Consider the following 17,984-nt stretch of genomic DNA (forward strand, 5'->3'; position numbering starts at 1 on the left):
GCTCAGTACTCCATTCCCAGACCTACAGGAAGAAAGCTATCACTTCAAAAACATTCCCAATACATATAGGAATTTGGTTTGGATACACTAAAAAATATCAGTATAGCAGGACCACTACCTACTGTCCATGGAGGATATGGCTGAAATTAGGCTTAAAAAAAAAAAAGAGAATCTAGTCTTAGCAAAAGAGAAAAAAAATCAAATTGTCCTAGAGCATTTTCCCCAGGCCACCCTTCCAAATTAAACAAAACATATGCAGAATGGTAGCTGCTTCCTGTTTACTACGGGACCACATGTCTGCAGTAGTACCCACAACTGTTATACACTACCCAACAGATAGTGTCACCACTGAATCCACCTTTCCTCCGCCCAATCTTAAACTCATCCCTGTAGTGGCATGAAAAGAGCACCTGTGAAGCACAGGGAAGGCAGACCCTGTGTGGGTTTTCCATATTCCTCGTCCTCTCCTCCCCTTGCATGCAATGAAGTGCACAGATTCCACTTTGTTCTCAGAGCTCTGTGCCTGCAGGGAGCAGGACTTGCCTTTTAGTGCCAAAGATGTAACATAGCCACACATGATTTAGGAGATGCAGGAATGGGCATCAGTCTGTGTAACACAGTGTTCCATATGAAACTGTAAACATTACTCTGTACAGTCACTTTCATGTGTGGAGCTGCGTTAATGCCAGTGGCTGAAAGTAATTTTTAGAGCTGGAAAAAAAATTCTGTCCAGACTTTTTCTGATGTAAAAAGGCTTTTCAGTTAAATGGAAATGTTTGTGGGCAATTTCTATTTTTGCCAAAACTTTAATTTTTTCAGCAACCAAAACCTAAAATAAATTCATTTTTTTATTAGACTTGAAAAATGTTGAAGGAAATTTTTGACAAAAACAGAAGAATAATTGGTTTGAGTCAAAAAATTTCAGAAGAAAAAAATATTTTCCTGACTAGCTCTGGTAATTATAGTGCTACTTGTGTAACACAATGGAAAAAATATAGTGCAGTGAGACTAATAATATTTTTTAAAATACCACCTAGAAGGCTTTTGCTAAGAGACATTATATATTTGGGATAGGAACTAACAAAGAAACTCTTTATCCAATCATGATGATAACTTACCTGAACCCATATAGGCCAGCTGCGTATTCTACCCTACTGCTCTTCCTGGGTAGCTATGATATCCCAGAATGATACATTCTGACTCTCGCAGTGTAGCTGACAGCATGACTTTGGAGGAGCCTAGAAACAGTGGGAAAGTTTCATTTTTAGATAGGTGTTTATGTGCTGACTGAGGCTAGATACCATGGAGATGAGCACATTGAAAGTACATAGGCAGATAATTACTATGCACCTGGAGAGAAGGGGATTCAGTATACATTTCTGAAGTAAATTAAATTTGCCAATCTTATTTGTTCATCACCTATAAATGTACATTTTTACAGAATATATTAAGATGTCTGTTAAGTACAAATCTATTTAAGATACTTATATGCCTTCTATCCCCCTACTGTGTGAGTGCCTCACAAGCTTTAATACATTTAACCTCACAGCACCTCTGTGAGGTAGAGGAATTCTGTTATCCTCACTTTACACTCAGCCTATATCTCACTTCTCTATGTCTATACTTACCATGGTTTGTAGAGTACATACACTACATATCCCCCTGCACAGGTATAAATAGCAGTGCAGACAGAGAGGCATGGCTTAGGTGAGTAAAAACACTCCAGAACCTTAGGCTGTGTACCCTACATGGTTCTCCACAGGCCCACACAGTGCCTCCCACATCTCTGCTGCTATTTGTAGCACTGTGGTGTCCCACTGCCTCCCTGTTCCCGGAGCCTTTCCCACCACTGTAAACGATTCCAGCAGTGGGGAAAGGCTCTGTCAGAGAGAAGGCAGCGTGGAAAGGTTTCAGTAGCTTCCTGCTTTCCTCCACTGCCTCCCCCTGCCAGAGCCTTTCACTGACACATGTAGCCACATACTGCAGTGTGAACACAGCCAGCTTTTCACTGCAGCGTAGCTACCCATATCTTAAATGCCACCACCAGCGTAGACAAGGCCATAGAGAGACTAAGTGACTTATCCAAGATCACACAGGAAGCCTTTGGCAGAGCAGGGAATTGAACCCAGGCTAGCACCATACCTGCTGGATATCTTGCCTCACTACCAGATGTGTGTGCACAAATCCCCAGTAGGCACATGTACATGGCTCACAAGTCACCTACCTTGTCTTGTGCTGTGCACATCTGATGCTGTTCAGAGCAGGCACTCAGAAATATCACTTTGGTGGTGGTAAATCCAAGTGGAATTCTGTTTTCAAAGAAATTAAACTGAGGAATGTGTCCTAGTCATGTACTTAAATGGCAAGTTGTATATATTTTTTCCTTAGCAGTAGACTGTAATTGTTTCCTAAGGGTTTGTTTTCTCTCTCAAAAGTCCTTTCCACCATGGAAAATCTGAGACATACGTTAGCCCAATCATATTTAGTCTTCCATACATAACATCACTTTCTACTATCCATTGTAAACAGTACATATCAATCTATAACATTTATTACTATTATTAAGCGTACACTGGGGCCAAGATTTTCAAAAGTTGGAGCCTAAAAATAGACTCCAAAGCCCGTATATAGGTGCCTAAATTTGTAGCCTTATTTACAGAAGTGTTGAGCACTCAGCAGCTCCCAGTGAGATAAATGGGGGCGAGTGGATGCTCAGCCCTTTTGAAAACGACTTCATTAATTTAGGTGCCTAAATATGGCCGTACAAGTCTAATTTTAGGCTTCTACTTTTGAAAATTTTGGCCTGAGCCCTCCAGTCCCACTGACCTTTTTTCTTGCTTTTACATATTTTTTCATATAATCTAAAATGAAGAAAGTTGTTAGAGATGTGTCTGGCAGCTCCTTCAGCTTATGGAGGGACTGAACTAGCGATTATGTGTCCCTGAACCTTTGAAGGTTCTGGGATGGGATTTTTCAACAGCATCTAAATGACTTAAGATCACAAGTCTTATCGAAAGTCATGAGTCTTGTGCTCCTAGTCACTTGGGCACTTTTGAAAATCCCTTCCCAGATTTATACAAACAAACATTAAATATTTTTTGGGAAAAGTTTTATGTTTTGTTGTGAAACAATTTGTGGAAGGGAACATACTTTGTAGTGATATTTTCCACGCTACCTCTCCCAGTATTTCAATTTATAGGAAGTTGGATACAAACCATGGAATGAGATAGAACATGTAATTATATTTTTTGAATATCTTCTAGAATCAAAGAGATGGGGGTAGAAAAGAGCCTAAATCCCTTTGATTTTATTATGAGTTTTCAATGCTTACTTACACATACACTTTAAAAATGTGTAGGCCTCAATCCTGCAGATGCCAATGTTGAGTAGCTTTACATACACAAGTCAAGTTACTCATGTGCTTAAGTATTGGCAAGATCAGAGACACACTGACCAGCGTGTATTGTTAAAAGAACAACAATCATGATTAGTAAGGTGTCAGCACATGCTGATATTGCAAACATTTTCAGGCATAGGAAAATAGGATACTTAAACTTTAGGTATAAAAAACCCAATCTATATTGGTAAGAGTATTTGAGTTCTTTTTTTTTCTCATATGGCAAAATGATGTAATTACCCTACCCACATCCTTTCTTCAGCCTCTCATATTTCCTTGACTCAGATATTTTATTTTTCATTTCACTGTGCAGTCTGTTTTCACAAGAATGGCAATTATAAAGGCTTTGGACAAGATAAAAGAAGAGGATTTCCGTAAGTAAGTATACATTGAAATTGTGTGTTTCTTAGTATTGGGCTGCTTCTGTACAGAATTAAGATGGGGAGGAAAATGTTAAAGGGAAATACACAAGCATCGTTAATTGTTAAAAATCTACTGATATATATAATCATATGTATGTATTGGTCAGGAAATGTTGCATTTGCATGTCTTTTGATGACATTAGAATGTGTCATCATTATCTTTTAAGAAATAACCTCACAATGCTTCAATTAGATCACAAAGAACTGAAAAAGTGAACATGCTGAAAACAGTTCTTCCCTCCCCCAGATTATTTTATGATTGGCAAATTTAGGGCTAGATTGTATCACAAGAGCACAATCTTAGATTATTACTGCATAATCAAACTGCCACAATTCCATTGCTTCTCCCCTGTTGTACCAGCAGTAAATTACTATGTGCTCTGTGCTTGGAATGCTTTAAACTGAAAATATAGTATAGTAGCAATATTGCCAACCCCGGCTATTTGACAATCATGTGTCGGGTCCCAAAAAATCAAGAGATTTTAAAAAATATATTTTAGTTTTTTTATTTGCCTTCTGGCTTTTGAGCCTGAGAGTTCGTGCTTTCAAGCTTGTCTCTGAAACAGTGAGGATTACTTACTTTAAAAATGATGCTAAGATTCTCACATAATTCCATGACTCTGGGAGCTGGGAATTTAAGAAAAATACTAAATATTTTGAGACTCAATAAAATTATGAGGTGGCAACATGGTAGCAAAAACTTTCTAATATGCAACTTTGCTGAACTGCACATAAATCATTGGTCTTTTCCCCACTTCCCAGCGAAGATTTAATAGCAGATTATGTAGGTAGGTTCTGTACAGTATTAAGAATTTCATTATTTCTGTAAAACGTAGTACAATACATTTTGCTAGTATACTTTGAAGTATACATACAGTTATAATATCAGTTGACAAAATAAATTAACAAAGTACATTTTGCAGTGTATTATGCTCAATGTGTTTCATGTTTCTTCCCTTAATGATTCGCAAGGGGTGTTGCAGTTTTTAATATGAATAGGGAGGCTATAATGTAGTCATACTTTGTTTACATGGAAACAACTCCAGGGATTAATTTTTGCTCCAATGATTCAGCATCATGTTTTGAAATCGCTTGTCTTTTAATCTCTCTCTCTCTCTTTTTTTTCTTTTTTTAATTCAGGCATTTTCCATGTCCCCCAAGTTCACCAAAGAATATCTGTGCTGCTCTGGAAATTCAGTGCACTAATGGCGCAATTTTTGTGGCTGGTAAAATATTTCTCTTGCTGTTATTTTCTTTAAAATATGCTGTACAGTCCCTACTATGTAACCAAATGGACTCCTGCTATTTATTATTATTCTTGTTATTAAGCATAGGGAAAAAGAAAACAGATTTACAAGAGTGAAGTTCTAATGAACTTCCCTAGAGAGGAAAAGAGAGTACTTTTAACTTGCCTTTCACACTTTCGTAGCATTTAAGGCCAGAATAGACCATTAGATCATCTAGTCCAGTGATTTTCAAACTTTTTTTCTGGTGATCCAGTTGAAGAAAATTGTTGATGCCTGTGACCCAATGGAGTTGGGGATGAGGGGTATGGGGTGAGGGCTGCAGGGTGGGGCTGGGAATGAGGGGTTCAGGTTGTGGGAGGGGGGTCTGGGTTGGGCCAGGGGGTCAGGGTATGAGAGGGGGTCAGGGCTCTGGGCTGGGGGTGCAGGCTCTGGGGTAGGGCCAGGGATAAGGGGGTTGGGGTACATGACTGGGCTCTGGCTTTGGGGGGGGCTCAGGGCTGGGGCAGGGGGTTGGGGTGTGGGAGGAGGTCAGGGCTCTGGGCTGAGGATGCAGGCTCTGGGTAGGGGGTTGGGGTGCAGGGCTGGATCAGGGTATTGGGCACAGGGTTGGGGCATGGGGTTACCTCGGGCAGCTCCCGGTTTGCGGTGCAGCGGGGGTGCTAAGGCAGGCTTCCTGCTTGTCCTGGCACCGTGGACTGTGCTGCACCCCGGAAACGGTCAGCAGCAGGCCCAACTCTTAAGCTCTCATCTGCAGGCACGCCCCTCCCAGCTCCAATTGGCAGTGCGGAGCCGGTGCTCAGGGCAGGGGCAGCGCACAGAGCCAAACCAAAACCGCCGCGACCTAGTACTGGGTCGCGACTCACAGTTTGAAAACGACTGATCTAGTCTGACCTTCTTCATGTCATAGGCCAGTAAACGTCACCCATATACTCCTATGTTGAGCTTAGTGACTTTAGTTAAATAAAAGCATTTTAGTCCTCAGGAGACCCAGGCCTGGTCCACACTACGCAGTTAAACTGATTTTAACAGCGTTAAATCGATTTAACGCTGTACCCATCCACACTACAATGCACTTTATATCGATTTAAAGGGCTCTTTAAATCGATTTCTGTACTCCTCCCCAACAAGAGGAGTAACGCTAAAATCGATATTAACATATCGATTTAGGGTTAGTGTGGCCGCAAATCGAAGTTATTGTTATTATTGGTTAGCTACCCACAGTGCAATGCTCCGGAAATCGATGCCAGCCTTGGACCATGGACGCACACCGCCAAATTAATGTGCCTAGTGTGGCCGCGTGCATTCGATTTTATGATATCTGTTTTATAAAACCGGTTTATGTTAATTCGAAATTACCCTGTAGTGTAGACGTACCCTAAAGACAGAGGATTGAGGTGCTGTCAATACCTGAGGCCCCTGCAATGTCAGGGAATCAATTAGGTGAGATATATCCAGATGATCCTAGCAGGTGATCCATATATACTCCCTTCCTTCCTGAGCCTCATAGGCAACTGGTTGAAGCCTTGAAGCATGAGATTGCATTATAATCATTATCAGAATACAGAACTAAAAGTATGATAGGTTGAACATTTAAAGAGGAAAAAAAGGATATAAAATAACATATTAAAATGGAAAAGTTAACATTCTCATGGCCTGCTAGCTCTTCCATACTGCATATATGTAATATTTTAATTTACTAATTGAGCTGTGAAATATTTGTTTTAATGGGACCAAAATAGTCCAAGTCTGTTGGCCTTCAAAGTATGCTGTAAAACACACACATCTATTTTCACTGGCTGCTGCAAAGGTAGGCCTTTGAGAAAATTCATGTGTGGAGTGTGACAGACTGTCAGTTTCCTGCAATATCCTGAATAAACTTTATTGAATGAAGTTAAACCTTATTGAATTAGGTTTAATACTTTTAGCGGGGTCATTGTATTAAAAATGCAAATGTGTATCTGTTGTGGAATTACATATACCTTCTTTACTAGAAGGGAGATGCTAATGTAGTTCCTCCATTATCTTTAATATCCCTTTGAAGCCACCCGCCTTGAGAGGTATGCATATGCTAGTTCAGACTGGATTCTCCAGGGACTAAGAGACAAACCAATGATTTTTGGATAAATAGCCTGGTTTTAATCCGGCTCAAGACCTTCTTCCTGATTCAGCAAATGGACAGGAGACCCTGATACATGAAGGGCCCCAATTCTTAGGTTAGGCTTGGAAAGACTGAGTCTACTGAGGCCTCATAGCACTGGGTGCTCAGTCTGAGCTGAAACTATGATGAACTTATAACCACAAGGAATCCCCTTCGATGGGGATTTGAAGGACTGCTCCTGGCAGAATCCATGTTAGGATTGCGGTGTTCCTTGTAAGCTTGTTAGTATGCATGTAGGTTCTTTTATTGTTTTTAATATGTTTTCTCTGTCGTGCTTTTCCCTTAAGAATAATACAGTCTTGCATAGAAACCTGTATGGTACTTTATAACTGCAGCAGTTACACTTGTTAACCATCTCTGAAGAGAAACCAGTCAGGTTCTGCTTGGGCAGCCTGTCTCTGTTGGGGATAACACAGTGAAGGCAGGGAACTGTGCAGCCTGGAAATACCCCAGTCAGAAGGAACTGAGATGCGGGTCTCCACCCGAGAAAGGTTACGGCTGGACAGCTGGAAGCCTGAGAGTGGGTGGCTGTGCGGGATCAATGAGAGGAAATATAGTTCAGGGCAACTGCACCTATGACATGGAGGAAAGAGAGGGGCTTGGTGTTCTGCCAGTGATCTCATATTGTTTTTATAACTTATGGCAGGGGCACTTACAGCCTTGGATAGGCATCGCTGCTTATTTGTTATGTAAATCCAGTAACATACAATGTGCAGGTTTCTGTTCTCAGTTTAGGCTGTTGTAAATCCAGAGTAGAGCAAAGACTATAGTGGTGTTACTCTTATTTTACAGCACTGTAAATGAATCTGACCCAGTGAGTGGAGTGTATGAGAGTTAATGATGTTTTCAGGACCTTCACTTTTACATTTCCTGACTCTTAGTAAAAATTGGCAATATTAAGAGGAAACTGTCCAATTGAAAATCATGGCTGTCTGGCTTGGCTTTAGTCTACTATTGTTACAAGTAACACCTAAGTTTATTAAAATTGAGAGAGATGTAATATTTTTCTATGTTAACATTTTGATTACTTTGTGCATTTGACAATGCTTTGTAGATATTCATTTCACTGTTTGCACCCAAGGAAGAAGTATTAGTCAGTTTCCTCATTTGTTTGTGTGGGGTTTTTCAGGGAGCAAAGAGGGGAGGGAGGAACACTTTTAAAAACAGGAAAATGTGATAGTAAAATCATAAAAGCTAACCGGGGAGTGAGAGGAAGGTGGTGTATCTGTAACTGCTTTGAACTCTTATGTTTTTAATAAACTAGATTTCAGTTTGAAGAAGTCTCTCTAACTTTATATTAAAATAGGGTTTTTGCACCCTGCAGTTTTTCATAAATCAGTTCTTGCTATGACACGCACACTTATTTCTCCTAGAAATGAGAGATAGAAAAGACCTTTTAGATAACCCAGTTCCATCTCCCAGCCAGTTCAGGATTGTTCCTTGATTGAAACATTCCTTATGTTCTGTAGGAGGTTTTGTATTAACATGCGATAACATGAGGCTGTGACTAGAGCAGATCAGAGGAAGACAGTTCTGTTTTATGGCAGCTTTTGAGGTTTCTAAATTCAGCCTTGTTCCACATTGAAACAAAACTAAAACCTTCTGAATGTTTTCATGAAAATGGAATTGTGTTGAAATGTATGTTCTCTGATTGAAACTTGAGCTTTGTGATTTGGAAAAATGACATGTGAGTAAGTGCTTAGAGTACTGAGATGTGAGGGACCCAGGTTCAAGTCGCTGCTCTTCCTGATTCAGGGCAAAGTTTTTCATCCCAAATCACTCTGAATGAGGCACAGGGATTGAACTTGGGGGCTTGTCTCACTTAAAAAGGTACAAACTTCCCCACTGTAGTGCTTCAGTGTGGACACTTACCTGTCGTGCCAGGAGGGATTCTCCCATTGATGTAGTTAATTCATCTCCCCAAGAGGTGGTACATCGGTCAATGGAAGAATTCTGTTGACCTAGCACTGTCTACTTGGGGACTTAGGTCAGCGTAACTGCTGCTCAGGAGGGTGGATTTTTCACATTCCTGCCCATTGTAGTAAAAATGACCTAATTTTCTAGTGTAGACGAGGCTTGAGTTTCCTGTTGACCTAATCATCAGGTGCTACACCGCTCTCTCTCTCCTTCCCCCGACCCTCCTGGATATGTCTCTATGACATTGCACTCCATGTGTTTATGGAAATATGCTTAAGAGTATGAATATAATGTAACTGGAATATGCTTTATGCAAGAGGTCTCTTATAAGGAATCATTACAAAGCTTATAATCTACTGAGCGTGTTCACCCTATTTGAATGTATCATTCTTGTATCTGAAGCTAGAAATGTGAAGTATTACTCTGAAGTCCTATTGTAATTATGCAAAGTGTGAGCCCTTAATGATGGCTTAGAATCTTGATGGCTCCCATTGACCAGGACAATTGGTTGTAAAGGGCTCTGTTTATTTGGAAGCCTTCCTGTGTTCGTGAGTCAGGCCAGGAAGAATGGAGGCTTGGGGTGTCACAGGAAATGTGACCATGTCACCTGGTACTGGAATCCATCTTAAACTTGGTGCTTTTCCATTTAGAAGAAGGGTTGGGGACCCAGAGAGACACAGGATTCTCACCTTGTGCCAAAGCTATAAAAGGGGGTGGAGCAGGACAAAGAGGTTGCCAGTCATGGGAAATCCCCTACTTGCCACCTGAGTTGGAACTAACAAGAACTGTACCAGGGGAGAGAATTGGGCCCAGACTAGGAAGGAGTCTAGTCTGTAAGAGAAGCTTATTGGAACATCTCTGAAGGTGAGATTTATATGTATTCAGTTTCTTAAAGGTATTAGGCTTAAACTAGCATGTTTTGTTTTATTTTGCTCGGTAACTTACTTTGTTCTGTCTGTTTTACTTGAAACCACATGAATCCTACTTTTTATACTTAATAAATCATTTTTGTTTATTAGTAAATCCAGAGTAAGTGATTAATACCTGTGGGAGCAAACAGCGGCGCATATCTCTCTATCAGTGTTCTAGAGGGCGGACAATTTATGAGTTTACCCTGTATAAGTTTTATACAGAGTAAAATGGATTTATTTGGGATTTGGATCCCTTTGGGAGCTGGGTGTCTAGATGCTGAAGATAGGTGACTTGCTGAGCTGTTTTTGGTTAAAGTCGGCAGCTTTGGGGGCGTGGACCAGACCTGGGTCTGTGTTGCAGCAGACTAGCATGTCTGGCTCGACAAGGCAGGGTTCTGAAGTCCCAAGCTGGCAGTGGAAAACGGGTGCAGAGGTAATTCCAGCACGTCAGGTGACAGTCTCTGTGACCGAACCCGTCCCTGAAACATTTTGGCTTTAATTAAATGATGTTCTAACCAGCTCTAACTGTGATCTCTCTGGCACATATCAGCTATCAGAATGGAGAGAACCGTTCTGATTTAGTATTTTCCTATCTCTTTTATTTATGCACAGAAATCAGAAATTCAAAATTGGGATCTCCATCGCAACTGCAATTGGAGATCCTTTGTGCCTATGTAGTATTTAGTACATGGTGTTAATTTTAATGATTTAATATGGGTGTGCAATATTGCTGAGTTACAGTTGCTGGAGAATCCCTACATTTGAATTTCCTATCCGTAAGATGTAAAATATTAGCCGTAAACAATGTATTAGCTTTGGTTTTTGCATTTAATTTTAATTAAAGAAAAAGAAAGAGAAATGTGATATGATGCAGGAATACATATACTACTTGCATCCAACAAACTATGTTAAAAAGAACAATAAGGTGACAAAGTCAAGTACTCAAAAATTCCAGAATTAAGATTGCTGTGGAGCCTTAATTTGGCCCCCTGGAGCAGGTGTATTATCATACAACCTTTAATTACATAATTATATATTATTGTTGACACAGTGCCCCTGCCTCATTCAGTGAATGAGAAGTTATTTGATATTTCCTTTTACCCCCTCTCTTTCAGTTGTGGACCCCACTTTATTTAACATATATCATCCAAACCCTGCACTGAATACAACATTCTTAATTTCCTCCTGAGCCTTCCTGTTGTGTTCTCCCGATAGTATGTAAATTATAATTAACAAACATGAGAATTTATCTTTCCAACACCCCTGTAAGACTAGGTAAAATGTGCTGTGAAACACTACAACTTAAAGCATCGGTCCATTATGTGAGCTCAGTGGTTCTCACCCAATTTACCATTGTGGGCTGCATATACCGCACTCTGTGTGTTATGTGGGCCACATCCACACACTATATATACTACCTGTATGACACTGAGGATGTCACATGGGCCGCAGCTGTGTGCTGATTGGGCCGCAAGTGGCTCACCGGCCACAGGGGTTGAGAACCACTGTGTTGGATGAATTAATTGTAACGTACTTGTTCTATTGACAGGAAGGTACAATAAATATTCAAGGAATTTACCACAAACTCCCTGGATTATAGATGGAGAGCGAAAGCTGGAGTCTTCAGTGGAAGAGCTGATTTCAGAGCACCTAATGACAGCGTTTAAAGCAGATAGTGAGTGTTCAGTATTGTATATCTAATTCGTAGTACTTGGGTTAATTTTTCTTACATATCCTGAAAACAACTCCCACAACTGGCCCATTGGTTATCAGCCTCAATAGACAGGCAAATTGAATGCACATGGAGAGAGAACTACTCTCACATCCTTCTCAGCTGTCCCTGCAAGCCAGGGCTGGTCCTTCCATAGCCTGTGTTATGCCTGATCATTAAATAATTGAATGCTTTCTTTATTTTGTATAGTATTACCCTTTTCAAATAGTTCTGCAGCTGAGCCTATAGTGCCAGTGGGTCCAGCATGTATGGTAGTCTGTGTAACTCCTACACCTCTTTCTTAACAATTTATAAATGAATGCTCATTACAGAAGACACTATTTAACAATTAAGAAATGCTAAAAAGATTAATAACATATTGGTTTATAATCTTATCCTTTGACTATTGCAGTGTGAAAGTGAAGTGTGAATGTACTCATTCAGTGGTGAGTGGGGATTAAATCCCAGGCATGGTTGGGGCGTGAGCAGTCAAGCCTAGTGTGTGGAGTCAGATCTTGCGGGTTGAGCTGGAGCCAAGGGTGCAGCCAGGAGTCAGAAGCCAGGAATCAGAGGAAGAGAAAGGAGCGGGGTCTGTCGTAGCAGCTTGCTGGGGATCCACCTAGTTGCACAGACAGATTCTTGGTTGGTGTCTCCTCCAGGCTTAACTATTGCACCTGGACCATCAGGGACCCTGGAAGCACTGCCAATTAGGCCCTCTGTGGGCAGCACATCCTGTGGTGCTTGGGCCTGCAAGGCTCGCAGCCTGTTGACTGATGCTCTGCCAGAGCTGTTGGGAGATAGTGTGCACGCAGCAGGTTCTAGAGCTGTGGATCCTCATACTCCCAGCTGGAAAGCCTTGTTTATTAATTGCTTCTATCTCAAGTGTTCCAGAATACCTACCTTGACCCTTTTCTCTTGGTCTTGTTACACTGCCTTTCTGCTATGCATAGAGATCAACTGTCTAAACACTAATCAATTAAATAGGAATTTATCTGTAGGGCTGGGGTGCTTATTGTCCATTTCGTGGCCCCCAGACTCAGCAATAGTGACCATTAGCTACAAGGACAAATTTAATTCAAAATTAGCAAAATTCCTTTCCCCCTGCAGTTGTATATATCAGACTGGACACTGGGAAAATCCCAAAGTAGTAATCACAGCATACTATTAGAGAAGGTACTGAGAGGCACCTGATTTTGGCATGCAGAACTCCCACAGCTGCTATCCACACCAGTTTGTACGTTAATGGTGAGAAAAGGTATGAAGGTCTGCTCTAACTGGTAGCTTGCAGAACTCAAGCAAGGGATCACCTTCCCATTTCTGCTGCTGATGTGGTTAGTGACCTGATAGAACTAGTTAGTACCCCAGTGGTTGATGGAGATGGCTGAGTAGACTTCACTGCTTCTGTCCCTCACTCACCTGGCAGTGGAAGCTGAGGAAACCCCATGCACAATGAAGAGAGATGTCCAGTTTGTGTGGCCTCCAGAGTTCTCTTGAGACAGCTCCACAAAGCTACTGTCATATCCAGAGTGTGAATTTTTTCCATGTTCTTCCTTGGAGGGATGGAGGTATGACTGCTCCTGGGGCAGGTTAACTGGGGAAGGGGTCAGAGGTAGGACATTAAGTACCAATCTAATCGTTACCATATCTTGAGAGAGAAAAAATAAGTCTATTTTTGCAGGTGACACCTGAAGTTCTCTTCCACTTCTGGCCAAGTGTATGGCTAACAGACAAATAGCTTCAGAGATAAGGAATCTCGCTGAAATCTTGGGAACTCATGAGTGTGTTCAGGATAACAGTCACAGCGTGAGGGGAAAACAAAAGGCTGGAGTCTCAGATTGAGTTTAATCACAACCTTGAGGTATTTAACTCCATCTGGGTAAAAAAAGGAGTAGGAATTAGCAGCAAGTGGGATTCCTTTTAGGATTAAATTGCTCTTCCAAACTTTCTCAAGGTTGTGATGTCCCTCACTCAGGCAGAGGAACTAGGAAGTGTCTGAGGAATGAGACAGTGACTGTCTCCGGTTCTGTTAAAATAGAGTGCAGACTACATTTTAAAATCAGTTTAAACAGTTTTTCTTCTTTTTCTACAAACAAGCTGAGAAAGCTTCAGATTGATTAAAAAATGTAAAGGTAAAATCTCTCATTTTCTGTTCATATTTGTTTTTAAAGGTTTTAATTTTTCATCCTCGGGAAGAGAAGATGTGGATGTGAGAACGCTCGGCAGCGGTAAGGTTGGAATGTCCCTTCATTAAAGGCATAAACTGAACAAAATGGTGTCTCGGAGCTACTCAGACATGTTTTGTTCTTTGTAAATGGAAAGCTAGCTTGTGACACAAATCCTACTTTGAAGCATTCTCTCAGTAATTGTACTGACATATTTATTTAGAGACACAGACAGACATTATTTCATAAAAAGAACTCTGTGAGAGAATAGACCTCACCATAATCTTCTTGACTGAACAAATATAAACATTTAGAAATCCATAGCTTGTTATAAATATTCTATCTTGCATTTCCTAATTTTAATCCATTTATGTCACATTAATAAATATATTGTTTTCTGTTATGTAATTCTGTTTTGCATCTTTTAGTTAGAAAAATGCCTGTTGCTCTTTCAAGATGATCATTTCACTTTCTGGATGTAGCTCCTTTAATCAGCTATGCTGATACTTCCAATAGCTTTCAGCTACACTGAAACAACTGTAGCAAAAAGAATAAAAATCAATAATGAGGTGTACCAGACACTGGCTAATTTGTGATGTAATTCCAGGCATTGCATATCCTGGGATCAGCGCTGGCCCAGAGCACAGAAAGTACAGCCATTTCAACAGATGTTTAGTTGAGGGAGCTGGATTTAATGTCATCTTGCACCTGGGCATTGCTGTAGGTGACAGAAAATAAGCTAATTAACTTTTTTCTTATTTTATTTTTTAATTAGCACAGACTTGTACAAGATGTCTTCTGGGAAGCAGTAATTTGCACTTACTGATCATACTTAGGTTTAGTAGCCAAAAAACGTCTTTTTTTTTTTCTTTCCTTCCATTTGATGGCCATGTCTCTGAAAACCTCAAACCCCATATGTGTGTGCATAAGAGTAGACACATTTTTCACACCTTCCGACCTTAATGCATAAATCCAAACATTAATTTAGAACAACATGTTTTTATGTTTTATGACTCTATGCATGTTGCCAGGAAGGCCCTTTGCAATTGAGCTTGTGAATCCTCATAGAATACATTTTACTGCCATGGAAATGAAGGAACTTCAGCAGGTAAATCATTTGCACTTCATGAAAATCATAAAGCACATGTACTTTTGTAACAGGGCAGCTTTGCTAACTAATTCCTTTTCTGACATCACAGAAAATTAATAACTCTTCAGACAAAATAAAAGTTCGAGATTTACAGCTTGTCACCAGGTCAGTATTTACTGTCTCTGGCAAGGGATTTTAGAACGATGCTTTGGGAATTCTGCAAACATCTTCATTTATACAGCTGTGTAGTTATGCTTATGCGTAATTCATTTCTTTTGTTTAGAGAGGCAATTGGACATATGAAAGAAGGTGAGGAGGAAAAGACAAAGACCTACAGTGCCTTAATATGGACAGACAAAGCAATACAGAAGGAAGATATTGCACTTCTAGATGATATGAAGGTATCTGTATTTTTCTTGCTTTTATAGAGCACCTTCCTCTTGGTAGGTAGTACATGTTTCTCTCTTTTTCTCTCTCACTGTGTTTCATTGATCACAGGTTCCTTGCACCCTTTTATTCTAGGGCTGCTTGTATCCACTCTCCCATTTGCCATTCCTCTTATGCTGTTTAAGTCTAATCTTTCCTACTACACAGTCACTTTTGCTGTGCTTCTCCTTCACCCAGGATGACCAGTTATTAGCCTATCGGAGGCAGATGTTGTGCCAATTATCAGACAGCACAAAGTGCTTCTGGAGGTCTCTCTCCCCAGGGACCCTTCATGCCATCTCAACATTGCTAAGGGTAGACGAGCAAAACAGAGAAGCAGGTTAAACCAGAACTAGCAGCTTTAGCTTCTTGTTCGGTCCAGCCCCAGCCGAAGTCACTTTGGGGACAGTCACAGCAAATAAATCCACATTCGGATGGCTGTGCAAAATCATGGAAACCAAAGGTCTGACGCAAGTATTTGAAGTGAAGAGACCGCAGTGGTGGACTATAGATTGTCCCAAGTGTCAGTCAGTGAGACACGTTGTGTTGAGATATGCTGGCTGGTAGACTGCCCATTTCTATGTTCAGGTTTTGTAGTGTTGGAACATTGGCCTAAGAGTCTGATAGCAAGAGCATTCTCAGGTAGAGACTACTGTTACTTAGTCTTTACTCCAAAAGTTGTGTGTGTTTTGGCTTGAAGTAGTAAAATGCATAAGGACAATTGGTGCTCAACAATTTTTTTATCACACTAGAAAAAGATGCTTCCCAAATCAATGCCTCTTTTTGTAGAGAAAAGCTCTTTAAAGAAATGTGATGAAATCTTTGGTCGACTCAGCTCTGCTTTCTAATTCTTATTTGTAGAGAGTTGGATGCAGTTTAGACAAAAGCCTTTAATTTTGTTTAGAGTGCCCTGAGGCTCTCATTGAGTTTGTAAATCTTGGAGTTATTCCAGCAAGAGACTGGAGATTTCAAGGTGGTTATGCCTCTGCATTTGTGGTTCCACTAGCTTGTATCCGCATGAGGCCTTCCCAATAAGACTTTAAAACATAGCTGCACCCTTTTTTCTTTGATATACTCAGAGGAAGACTTAAAGAAGAAACACTTCTCAGAAGATCCTTCAACTACCAGAGTATATTATTAAAAAGTAGTCTTATATGAAAAGCAAAAGCTATATATGTGTTAATTTTGTGTGTGCTCTGTGTTGGACAGTTCTTTGTTTTAAATTCTCCAAAAGGAATTAAAGATTGATCAAAAAACACCTCTGCGGGTTCTTCATAGAAGGCCTTTAGCTGTAAGATCTCGTGTCATTCACACCATGAAATCTGAGTACATAGATGACCATCACTTTCGCCTGCATCTGAAAACTCAGGCAGGGACGTATCCTTTGGACCTACTGCCTGATAAATTTTAGAACCAGTGCATTGTTACCATGGTCATACAGGCAGTGTTTTCTTTTGCAAGTGCTAGTGTAGTCTGTTTGCATTATAAGCCCCTGATTTTTCAGCAGTTCATACATTGGGTTTTAAGCTTTTTTTCTCAAGTTTGCTTTGAGCTGAAACATATACAAGTTACAAGCTCAGAAATGCAATTGGTATACATTGTTTTTCTTAGTAACAAAAGAAGCCCCTAATTATTTTCAAGGTACAGGAGAGCAGCAAATGTATAGATATACACAGATATCAGGCCCTTTATTTATCTGTAATTTAAAAATGGAGTGTTGCAAGCCTTCGGCATATTCTAGATTGGGATAAAGATCTGTGCCAATTGCTGCGTTTTTTTGCCTGTATTTCCACTGAAGTCTTCAGTGGTGTTTGGAGGGCAGCATTTGGCTCTGCATCTGTAGTATAAGCACTCAGGTTTTTTGTTTTGTTTTGTTTTTTGTTTTGTTTTTTTAAGTAAAACCTCTCAGTATTGAAGTTAAGTATCAGACATGGTCAATAGTACTTTTCACATTGATTTGGCTAGTAGCAGTATACACTTGCTGTGTGTTCTGAGTGGATGTGTTAAGAAATTCTCAGTTTTGCCTGAAAAACACTTTTTAATCCATCCTCTTGGTTCTGGTTCTTATATGGGCCTCCAAAACTGCGTGAATAAACATACCAAGAGTCCTATTCCAGCTTCCATTGAATCAGGAGAAATGTGTTTCATTCTCTAGATGCAGTGGAGGGCGTGAGGGAGGTTCAAGATATGTAATTAATTTATATTTCTAAGTTTGTTAGATCCTGGGTTAAATGTATTTAGTTTTGTTTTAATATTTGCCTAATACTTAGATTCTAAGAGTCTGATTAAGAACAGTTAGCAGTATGACTCACTCATTTATTATCTGAGAAATAGTTATATAATATTTTTAAAATGAAACCATTCTAATGACTGAATATTGGTATATAGTATCAGTGGTTGCTACTTACTGTAACAGGTTTAGAATTTAGTAAAATGTCACTACCCACTTTAAAACAAACCAAAGCATGGATTGTAATCGGAAACAGAAATAGATTTTGGTATTTCTGCTTTGTGTTTTTCGCCATATCCTTTTCACCTTTCTT

At 40.1% G+C, this 17,984-nt stretch overlaps 1 protein-coding gene across 3 annotated transcripts in view; it reads left to right on the forward strand.

Annotated features, from left to right (window-relative positions):
• Positions 1–17,984, forward strand: part of PUS10 (pseudouridine synthase 10) — a 77,041-nt gene that overhangs the window by 55,337 nt on the left and 3,720 nt on the right. For 2 of the 3 annotated variants that reach the window (XM_050952145.1, XM_050952144.1), the window contains 8 exons: positions 3,711–3,775; positions 4,960–5,045; positions 11,602–11,727; positions 13,932–13,988; positions 14,957–15,033; positions 15,125–15,180; positions 15,299–15,416; positions 16,676–16,818. In XM_050952145.1, the coding sequence (XP_050808102.1) occupies positions 3,711–3,775; positions 4,960–5,045; positions 11,602–11,727; positions 13,932–13,988; positions 14,957–15,033; positions 15,125–15,180; positions 15,299–15,416; positions 16,676–16,818 (728 nt within the window). The remainder of the gene's footprint in view (positions 1–3,710; positions 3,776–4,959; positions 5,046–11,601; positions 11,728–13,931; positions 13,989–14,956; positions 15,034–15,124; positions 15,181–15,298; positions 15,417–16,675; positions 16,819–17,984) is intronic. The other variant, XM_050952146.1, reaches the window with a different exon arrangement.

The sequence above is a fragment of the Gopherus flavomarginatus genome, chromosome 4, assembly GCF_025201925.1.
Source record: "Gopherus flavomarginatus isolate rGopFla2 chromosome 4, rGopFla2.mat.asm, whole genome shotgun sequence".
Taxonomy (NCBI): domain Eukaryota; kingdom Metazoa; phylum Chordata; order Testudines; family Testudinidae; genus Gopherus; species Gopherus flavomarginatus.